Source organism: Marmota marmota, unplaced genomic scaffold, assembly GCF_001458135.2.
Source record: "Marmota marmota marmota unplaced genomic scaffold, marMar, whole genome shotgun sequence".
In the NCBI taxonomy this organism is placed as follows: domain Eukaryota; kingdom Metazoa; phylum Chordata; class Mammalia; order Rodentia; family Sciuridae; genus Marmota; species Marmota marmota.
Genome location: NW_026000082.1, coordinates 2,338,269 through 2,350,032, shown reverse-complemented (window position 1 = coordinate 2,350,032; position 11,764 = coordinate 2,338,269). Strand labels below are relative to the sequence as shown.

Here is an 11,764-nt window from a genome sequence, read left to right as displayed (position 1 = left end):
GTGTGGAGAACCGAGATGGACCGCTTCCTTCCCCCGTCTCGAACCCAGAATTCAGCACTGAGTACGGTGCTTGCACGGCTGGCAGAAACTGCAGCGCTGTATCCCTGCGTCGCTATCTCCTCTGTTGAGGTAAGTTTAATGAACACATTTTGGATCACACATTCTAATATCCTTCTCTGGAGGGGTTCTGGACAATATTTCCCAAGAATTCTGGTTATAGCATAGTGTCACAAAGGGACAATATCATAATATACAAGTACGATAAAATACAAATATCGCCTTGTTTTACTAGTTACTAGAATTTTTGTTTTTGGCTTTTACTTACTTTGGATTTAACTATCTTTTGTAAAGGCATTCTTTAATATATAAGTAAAAGATATGGAAGTTAGGGATTATTAACTGTGAAGTTGGTTTGCCCTGCTGCTATCTTGAGTTATCTCCACTATTGCCACCACCATCCTTAGTTGCAGTAGCATTTATTGTGGGACACCAGCTGGGATCTAGAAACCCAACACCAAGGTCAGGATCCATGTGCTGCTGAGAAGAAAGTGTATTTGTTTGTTGATGCATGGAAAATTCTATGCATCAACAAAATCGTATATCCAGCAAAATTAAGCTTCACACTTAATGACAAAATAAAAACCTTTCAGGATAAACAAAAATTAAAAGAATTTACAGTGAGAAAGCCTGCACTACAGGGCATTCTCAGCAAAATATTCCAAGAGAAGGAAATAAAAAACAACAATAAAAATCAGCACAGGGAGGGACTACACTACAGGAAGAGCTAATCAAAGGAGAAACCAAGTCAAGTTAAAAACCAAAAATAAACCCAAATCACTGGGAATACAAGTCACATTTCATTAATAACCCTGAATGTGAATGGTCTAAACTCATCAATTAAAATACATAAATTGACATATTAGATTAAAAAAAAAAAAGACCCAACAGTATTCTGCCTTCAAGAGACTCATCTTACAGGAAAAGAAATCCAGAGACTCAAGGTGAAAGGGTGGGAAAAAATGTACCACTCACATGGACCCTGGACCATGTAACAAGCAGGGACTTCCATCCTCATATCAGATAAAGTGGACTTCAAACGAAAGCTAGTGAAAAGGTATAAAGAAGGACATTTCATATTGCTTAAGGGATTCATACATCAACAAGATATAACAATCATAAATATCTATGCCTCAAACAATGGGGCAGCTATGTATATTAAAAAAAAAATCTTCTCAACTACAAGAACCAAATAGACCACAACACAACAATCTGGGTGACTTTAATACACCTCTCTCACCACTGAATAGGTCTTTTAAACAAAAACTAAACAAAGAAACTATAGAACTCAATAATACAATCAATAAGTTAAACTTAACAGACATATATAGAATTTTCCATGCATCAACAAACAAATACACTTTCTTCTCACCAGCACATGGATCCTTCTCCAAAATGGACCATATGTTATGCCATAAAACAAGTCTTAGCAAATACAAAAAAAAAAAATAGAGATATTACCCTGCATTCTATCTGACCATATGGAATGAAATTAGAAATCAATGATAAAATAAAAAATAGAAGCTACTCCAGCACCTGGAAACTAAACTATACACTATTGAATGATGCATGGATAACAGAAGACATCAGCGAGGAGATAAAAAAAATTCTTAGAGATAAATAAGAACTCTAATACCATTTATCAAAATCTATGGGACACTATGAAGGCAGTGCTAAGAAGAATGTTCATTGCATGGAGTTCATTCATTAAAAGAAGAAAAGGCCAACAAATAAACAACCTGACATTACATTTCAAAGCCCTAGAAAAAGAGGAACAAACAGACACCAAAAGTAGTAGAATACAGGAAATAATTAAAATCAGGGCAGAAATCAATGAAATTGAAACAAAAGAAACAATTTTAAAAATTGACAAAACAAAAAGCTGGTTCTTTGGAAAACTAAGTGAAACTGACAAACCCTTAGCCACCCTAATGAAAAGAAGAACTACATTAAAAAAGAGAGAAAATTCAAATTACTAAAATTTGTGATGAAAAAGGAAATATCATGACAGACACTATTGAAATACAGAAAATATTTAGAAACTATTTTGAAAAATTATACTCCAGTAAAATTGAAAACCTCAAAGACACCGACAAATTTCTAGAGGCATATGATCAACCCAACTAAGACAAAAGGACAGACATAATCTAAACATCCATTTCAAACAAGGAAGATGCCATCAAAAGCCTGCCAAACAAGAAAAGCCCAGGACCAGATGGATTCACAGCTGAATTCTACAAGACCTACAAAGAAGAATTAATACCAATACTCCTCAAATTACTCTATGAAATAGAAAAGGAGGGAACCCTTCCAAACACATTCTAAAAAGCTAATATCATCCTGATACCAAAACCAAGCAGACACACATCAAGGAGAGAATATTTTAGACCAATATCCCTGATGAACATTGATGCAAAAATTTTCAATAAAATTCTGACAAATTTCATACAAAAACATATTTAAAAAATAGTGCGCCATGATTAAGTGGGGTTTATTCTAGGGATGTAAGTTTGGTTCAACATAAGGAATTCAATAAATATAATTCATCACATCAAAAGACTTAAAGAATCATATGAGTATATCAATTGATGCAGAGAAAGCACTTGATGAAATACAGCACTCCTTCAAAACACTTAACTAGGGATAGGAGGAGCATACCTTAACATTGTAAAAGCTATCTATGCTAAACCCAAAGCTAACATCATTCCAAATGGAGAAAAATTGGAAACATTTCCTCTAAAAACTGTAACAAGACAGGGATGCACTCTTTCACCACTTCTATTCAATGTAGTCCTTGAAATTCTAGCCAGAGTAATGAGACAGACAAAAGAAATTAAAGTGATATGAATAGGAAAAGAAGAACTCAAACTATCATTATTTGTTGATGACATGATTCTATATTTAGAGGATCCAAATAACTCCACCAGAAAACTTCTAGAATCAATAAATGAATTCAGCAAAGTAGCAGGATATAAAATCAATACCCATAAATCAAATGCATTTCTATACATCAGTGATGAATCCTTTGAAAGAGAAATTAGGAAAACTACCCCATTCATAATAACCATGAAAAAAAAATTCTTGGGAATCAACTTAACAAAAGAGATGAAAGACTTCTACAATGAAGACTATATAACACTAAAGAAAGAAATTGAAGAAGACCTTAGGAGATGAAAAGATCTCCCATGTTCTTTGATAGGCAAAATTAATGTTGTCAAAATGGCCATATTACCCAAAACACTACACAGATTCAATGTGATTCCAATTAAAATCCCAATGTCATTCCTTATAGAAATAGAAAAAGCAATCATGAAATTCATTTGAAAAAATAAGAGACCCAGAATAGCCAAAGCAATCCTTAGCAACAAGAGTGAAACAGGAGGCATCACAATACCAGAACTTAAAACTATACTACAAAGCTATAGCAACAAAAACAGCATGGTATTGGCACCAAAATAGACATGTAAACCAATGGTACATAATGGAAGACACAGAGATAAATCCACATAATTACAGTTATCTCATACTAGACAAAGGAGTCAAAAACATACATTGGAGATAAGATAGCCTCTTCAACAAATGGTGCTAGGAGAACTGGAAATCCATATGCAGCAAAATGAAACTAAACCCCTATCTCTCACAAAACTCAACTCAAAGTGTATCAATGACCTAGGAATTAGATCAGAGATCCTGCACCTAATAGAGGAAAAAGAAAAAGTAGGCCCAAATCTTCATCACGTTGGACTAGGCCCTGATTTCCTTAACAAGACTCTTAAAGCACAAGAAATAAAATCAAGAATTAATAAATGGGATGGATTCAAACTAAAAATCATCTTCTCAGCAAAAGAAACAATCAATGAGGTGAAGAGAGAGCCTACATTTTAGGAGCAAATTTTTTTTTTGCCACACACACATCAAATAGAGCACTAATCTCCAGGATATATAAAGAACTCAAAAAACTTAACATAAAAAAAAGAACAACCCAATCAATAAATGGGCTAAATAACTGAACAGTCACTTCTCAAAAGAAGATATATAACAGATCAACAAATATATGAAAAAAATGTTCACCATCTCTAGTCATTAGAAAAATGCAAATTAAAACTTCTCTAAGATTTCATCTCATGCCAGTCAGAATGGCAGTTATCAAGAAAACAGACAACAATAGCATGTTGGCGAGGATGTGGGGGAAAAGGCACACTCATTCATTTCTGGTGGGACTGCAAATTGGTGTAACCAATATTGTAGCATTTGCAGGTAAATGGATGGAGTTGGAGAATATCATGCTAAGCGAAGTAAGCCAATCCCCCAAATCCAGAGGCCAAATGTTCTCTCTGATAAGTGGATGCTGATCCATAATGGGAGGAAAAACAGAGGAACTTTGATTGGGCAAAGGGGATGGAGGGCGTATGGGGCAGGAAAGATGGTAGGATCTAGGTACATTTATGACTGCACATATGTGTACAACCATAGAAATGTAAAGTTGTGCTGCAATTGTGTAAAAGAATCAGAATGCATTCTGCCATCATATATATCTAATTAAAATAAATAAATTAAAATTTTTTAAGAAAGATAAAAGTATAAATAAAAAAGATAAAAACTTCTGCCCTGGCAAGATACTTGCATGAGGATCAAAAATGGGCGATTTTGAGCTAAGCCAGAGCTTTTGGGCTATGGACTGTGAGGTGGGGGGATCCTGGTGCTGATGCGTGTTTGCAGGCTATCTCTAAGCTCTGGAGCTTTGGAGGCTGTGCATTTTGAGGAAGGAGCAATGTTAGTGTATCCCTGGATGTCCCTGTGGGTGGGTGGAGGCTATGGAACTGCAAAATTCTGTGCTAGGGTTGTAGGCGGGAGTTCCTTATGATCCACTGCCCACAATCTGGTGCCCCCAGACTTGGCTTCTGTGCTAAATCACGTGCAACTGTTCACTGCCCTTTCTTACTCCCCCAGACTCTTAGCAAGTTTCCCGAACTGCTCATTTTAAAGGGAAAGCACCTTCCACTGTCCTCTATGTCACAGTCTGATTTCCCATTGTGAAGACTTCTCAGTGGATGTATGTCACAGTCTCTCTCTCTCTCCCAGGCCAAACTGATTCACAGGTAGTGGCTCTCCAGGCCAGTGAGGAAAAATCGTTGTAGGGTCCCAAAGATAGGAAAACTCAGGGACCTCTGATCCCCAGGGTAGTAAACTCAGACAATAAGACCCTTCTCAAAGTGGCTCCATGTTGCAGCTCAGTGAGAATACTCTGGGAAGTGCAGAGAGCCTCTCCAGAGCCAGCTCTGTATGCACTTCCCAGATCCCTTATCTGTTCAGACCACATGTTTGCAAATTGCCAAATGCTGTTCTAGTGGAGCTCTCTGGGACTCTCCCTCTTGCACCTCTACTCCTACCAAGGGCTGCCGTGCGACTGTTGCTGGGGCACTCTGTTTCTCCCACTATTCCATTCCTCAAAGTCTCTGGGTTTCCTCCAGGTGCCTTTATCTACACTGCTGAATTCCAGTGCTTGTTCATGGCTGCTCACTTCAACAAGCAACTACGCTCCTGTTGGTTTGGTTCTATCTTGTGGACAAGCAGGGAAGTACCGGTGCCTCTAATCCACCATCTTGAATTTCTCTTCTTTCTCTGTGTGTCTCTGTCTCTTGGTCTTTGTGCTTCTGCCTTATGTGTATTAGTTCATTATAAAGGATGCTAGAAGGACACAGTTGAAGAGACACATAGGGTGATGTATGGGGGAAGGGACATGGACTGTGTGTTCATTTACTCAGGAACTCTCTGAATGCTTTACTTTGGGGTTTTTCATTTCATAAGCATGATTGAAACATGGACAACTGTGCAGAAATGTGATTGGACAAAAAGCTTAGGATCTTAACCCTAAAAGACTGAGTGGGGAAACCAGGCCTCTCCAGGTTCTTCTTTTCTTTTCTATGCACCGTTCTTTCCTCTCATATGTGGGGAAGGATCACCCTGAAGTGGGGGTCTTAGGTCTTATGGTCTACTATCATACAGGGTAGGTCAGAAAATTTCCCATAGCCAGCTCCAAGATAGAAAGGTAGGAGAAGGTTAGAGTTTCTGTGAGTGGCCTTGGAGGGAGATACGAGCCAGGAACTGCAGGTGACAAGCAAAAAGTATACATGATAATATCACATCTGGGTTTTCTGGTTGTCCTAAAATATGCTGTATACAAACACAAATATCTCCTGTAGGTTGGTATTTTGTTCCTGTTTTCAGTATTTTATTGATACAGTTCAAGATCTTACTAATGTTTAAGGAAATACAGTATACCACACTTTTGGGTCTGGCAGAAAGCATTACCCACACCTTTGGACTTTGGGCCTCTTTAATAATTTCTTCCCAGTATCATTTCCTTTTAATATCTTTTTTTTAAAAAAATTTTTTATGAGGTCCTAAAGCTTGAACCCAGTGCCTCATGCATGCTAGGTGAGCGCTCTACTTCTGAGCCACATACAACCCCAGCTCTCCAGTATTATTTTTGTCTCTTTATCTAAGGCTAAATATTCTCTATTCTGTTTTTCTACCTGAATCGACATATTACTATACAGGAGCATGCTTCTTATGTTGCGTGCTTTCTCAATTTTAAGTAAAATGTTCAATATTACCATGGTGAAGAAATTATGTCACCAAAACTGGCTTTTTCTTTGTGTGGGTTGGCAAAGGAAGAGGATTACATCCCTGCCTCACTTAAGCATGCACAAAGCTGGAGAATTTCCAGAACATTTCTTTTTCTTTCTTTCTTTTTCTTTTTATTTTTTTGGTGGATGTGCTGGAGACTGAACTTTGAACTCAGAGCCTTCTGCATGCCAAGCATGCGCTCTACTGGTAGCAGGAATTACACTCTCAGTCCAAGGAGGGTTTTCAATATTGAGGAAAAGCTAAATATCTCATTAATCAATAAATTCCATTTGTGTATCCTTTACTATATCTTAACTAGATCCCTACTCTATCAGAACTTGTCTGAGCAAACTGGAATAAAGAATTGTAATTCTTTCTACCTTTGTGCCACTTCTTTCTCACTGTTTTATTTCTGTCACTATAGTTTTGTATTTTTTTTTTCAGATAGTGGATAGGTACTATGCATTTACTTACTTATTGTCTGTTTCTTTTGCTACCATGGAAGGTAGGGATCTCTGTCTTGTCCATCACAAGCACCTGGAGCTGTAATGTCATTTGCAGTTAAAGGTACTCAGGGATTTGTTTAGGAACTCTTTCTCCTCCTTTACACTCTTCCCTTGAATTTACACGCACCTTTGCTAGTTCCATGTAGTTTGTAGACATTCCTACTTTTCTAGTCTCCCTTCCTTTCAGTCTAATTTGTTCTGCACATTTCTATCAGGCTGATTTCCATGCCCCACACCCCCCAGGTCCAACTTGACTGTGTTACTCTGACCAAACTAATCTTCTCTTCAATACAGATCCTTCAGCTACCTTCAAGAATACAACACAAAGTGAATATTCTAGATTTCTTTCTTTGTGTGTGTTACAAATTTAACCATTAGGTAATCATTTATCATCTAAACTGTATGTTTAAAACAGCTTACCATCGATCGCGTTACAACTGATGCATATTAAAGTACACATATTTGAAGTGTGTTAATTGATATGTGTGGATATATGTATATACCCATGGAATCATCACCATAATTAAATAGTGAATATTCACTTTACCTCTGAAAGTTTCCTTTTGCTCCTTGGTAAGCCACCCTCCACCCACTCCCCAAGAATGGCTGATTTGCTTTCTGTCACCATAGTTTGTATTTTCAAGAAGTTTGTATAAATGGAATCATATAGTATATATTATTTGTATATAGTATATATTATTATACTATATAATCATATAGTATATCTCTCAAACTTGCTATTTTGAGATTCTGTACTGCATGTATTAATAATAATTAATTCCCTTTATCATTCAACAGTATTCCATTTCATAATTTGCTGATTAATTGACTTGAACATTTAGATCATTTCTAGTTTGGGTTCATTTTCAATAGAATTGCTGAGGATATCTGTGTACTAGATTTTTTGTAGACTTACGTTTTTATTTCTCTTGAATAACTGTTATTTCTCTTGGATCTGAGTCATATAACAGATGTATGTTTAAGTTTTAAAAAACTGGGGCTGGCATTGTGGCTCAGTGGTGGAGCGCTCGCCTAGCATGGGCGGGACCCAGATTCCATCCTCAGCACCACATAAAAATAAAGNTCCTTCCTTCCTTCCTTCCTTCCTCCCTTCTTCCCTCCCTCCCTCCCTCCTTCCCTTCCTTTCTTTCCAGTATTGAGGACAGAATTCAGGGTGCTCTATCACTGTGCTACATCCCCAGCCCTTTATATATTTTGTAAGCTTTCTGTCGAAGGAACCGCTGAGCTAGAGCCAGTCCCCCTTTATATATTTTGAGACAGGGCCTTGCCAACTTGTTGAGGCTGGCTTGAATTTGCAATCCTTCTGCCTCAGCCTCTAGAGTTCCTGGGAGTACAGATGTGCACCACTATGCCCAGCTTCTATTGGGTGTATAAATGCTATCTTATTATGGTTTTTACTTGAATACCTATTTGACTCTTTTGAGCATCATTTATGGTGCTAATTTGCCATCTATATCTTCTTTGGTGACATTCTTTCAAGTGCTTTGCATATTTTAAAATTGAGTTGTTGTCTTATTTAATTGTAAGTTTTCCTTTTTTATTTTAAATACAAGTATTCTGTTGGAAATGTGGTTTGCAAATACTTTCTCCCACTCTGTGTTATCTTTTTATTAACAATGCCTTTTGAAGAACAAAATTTTTTATTATGATAAGGTCCAACTTATTTTTCCCTTTTTTAAATTTTTAATTTGTTTTAATTAATATACATGACAGTAGAATGCATTTATGCACTTTGATATATCATTCATAGATAAGATATAGTTTCTCATTTTTCTGTGTACATGTTGCAGAATCATATTGGTCATATAGTCACATATATACATAAATAATAATGTCTGTTTCATTTTACTATCTTTCCTATGCCCACATCCCCTCCCCTTCCTTCCCATCACTTCACTACCTAATCTAAGGTAACGTTCTTCTTCTTTTGTGAATTAGCATCTGCACATTAGAGAAAACATTTGGCCTTTGGTTTTGTGGGATTGGCTTATTCACTTAGCATGATGTTCTCCAACTCCAACCATTTACTGGCAAATGCCATAATTGAACTCTTCTTTAAAGCTGAGTAATATTCCATTGAGTATGTATACCACATTTTCTTTATCCATTCATCTATTGAGGGACACCTAAGTTGGCTCCATAGTCTAGCTATTGTGAATTGAGCTGCTATAAATGTTGACATGGCAGCATTACTGAAGTGTGCTGATTTTAAGTCCTTTGGATATAAATCAAGGAGTGAGATAGCTGAGTCAAATGGTGGTTCCATTCCTAGTTGTCTGAGGAATCTCCATACTGCCTTCCATAGTGGTTGCACCAATTTACAATTCTACCAGCAATGTGTGAATGTATCTTTTTCTCCCACATCCTCGCCAACATTTATTGTTGCCTGTATTCTTGATGATTGCCATTCTGACTGACTTGAGATGCAGTCTTAGAATGGTTTCAATTTGCATTTCTGTAATTACTAGAGATGTTGCACACTTTTTCATGTATTTGTTGATCAATTGTATTTCTTCTTCTTATCCCATTTACTGATTGGGTTATGTTTTGTGTTAAGTTTTTTGAGTTCTTCTTTATATATCCTAGAAATTAATGCTTTATTAATGAATGTAGTTAAGATTTTCTCCCAATCTCTCTCCTCACATTATTAATTGTTTCTTTTGCTGAGAAGAAGCTTTTTAATTTGAATCCATCCCATATGTTGATTCTTGATTTTAGTTCTTGTGCTTTAGCAGTCTTGTTAAGGAAGTTAGATCCTAGGCTGATGTGGTGAAGATTTGGGCCTATTTTTTCTTATGTTAGGTGCAAGGTCTCTGTTCTAGTGCCTAAGTCTTTGATCCACTTTGAGTTGATTTTTGTGCAGGGTGAGAGAGAGAGGTTTAATTTCATTTTGCTACATATGGATTTCCAGTTTTGCCAGCACAATTTATTAAATAGGCTATCTTTTCTCTGGTGAATGTTTTTGACACCCTTTTCTAGAATTATATAACCGTATTTATGTGGGTTTGTCTCTGTCCTCTATCCAGTACCATTGGTCTACAAGTCTATTTTGGTGCCAATACCATGCCATTTTTGTTACTATAGCTCTGTAGTATAGTTTAAGATCTGGTATAGTAATGCCTCCTGCTTCACTTTTCTTGATAAGGATTGCTTTAGCTATTCTGGGTCTCTTATTTTTCCGAAAAAATTTCACAACTGCTTTTTCTATTTCTATGAAAAATGTCATTGGGATTTTAACAGGAATTGCATTAAATCTGTATAATGCTACATGTGTTTTCAGGTTGTTTTTATTTTGGTTTTTGCTTTTATTATGAACGGGGAGCTACTGTGTTTAGTAAAATGAACTAAAAGAAGTAAAATACATTAAAATATATTTTAATGTAAATACATTAATGGAATGTAAATACATTTCATTTACAACAAAATATAGTGACTATGAAAAAGACAGGAGGAAGTGTTGAAATCTCTAGCTATAGCTCTAGAGTACTAAAGAGCACCCTGGCATGTGGGCTCTTAGACTTGATAAAGACTACGGTTACTATTTATTCCTTTTATCTCTTACATAGTTTTGATGTGTCTTTTGTTTTTATAGTATAAAAGTTTTGTGTACTTATATTATTTCTCAGTAGCATTTTACATAAGATTTTTAAAAACAAAATTGCAGCCAGGCATGGTGATGCACACCTGTAATCCTAGCAGCTCGGGAGATTGAGCCAGGAGGATCACAAGTTCAAAGCCAGCCGCAGTAACTTATCTCCTCCCACCCTCTGACAAAATTTTCCAAACACCTAATAAACACTGAGCAAATAATGTGGGTTCATTTAGTACTATACTTATTAAAAGATGGAATTAGTTTTTTTGCACCAAGTGCTAGAGAAGCGTAAGCCCAGGTTTGGTGTTTTATAATCCAGATAGAAGCTGTAGGGATTTTAAAGCAAGTTCAAAGTTTGAATCACAGAAATGGACCTGTCACTTTTGACCAATGATAAAGTCAGTATATCCTTAAGCTGTCAATGAATTTGTTAAAACTTTAAAGAAATATTCATTTACCCCTTCTGGAGCTTGTCTTATATTTAATTTTGTATATTATACAGTTAAATTTTTATTTTTATTTTCTTAAAGCAGTGCTTGGAACCCCTCACAGCTTGCCTCATCTGATGAACTCACCCATCTCCCCTGCATTTCTACACTTGAATAAAGCACACCAGGTACATAAATAGCATGGAGTATCAGAAGATCAAATGGAGTGAATATATTTCATTGGTTGTTAACATTTAAAAACTCAAGAAGTTGAGTATTTTGTTTTAGAAGAAAATCCTTAATAATTATAGTTACTTACAATCATAACTTAATAATCCTACCAGATCCAATTAACCTAATTAATGCAGCTCCAGTTAACCTAATTAATTAACATATTCCTATTTGCAAGGCATGAAGAAGAGAAGAGATATATTTGAGACATATTTTTGCTAGATAATAGATCTGTAAACAAAACAAGACTTTTTATGTGCCCCTTGCTCAAAAAAAATATCTATAGAGAAAAACAAGTG

At 36.1% G+C, this 11,764-nt stretch overlaps 1 protein-coding gene across 1 annotated transcript in view; it reads left to right on the top strand.

Annotated features, from left to right (window-relative positions):
• Positions 1-11,764, top strand: part of Raver2 (ribonucleoprotein, PTB binding 2) — a 95,817-nt gene that overhangs the window by 58,888 nt on the left and 25,165 nt on the right. The window contains exon 6 of the mRNA XM_048815235.1: positions 11,337-11,422. Coding sequence (XP_048671192.1) covers positions 11,337-11,422 — 86 coding nt within the window. The remainder of the gene's footprint in view (positions 1-11,336; positions 11,423-11,764) is intronic.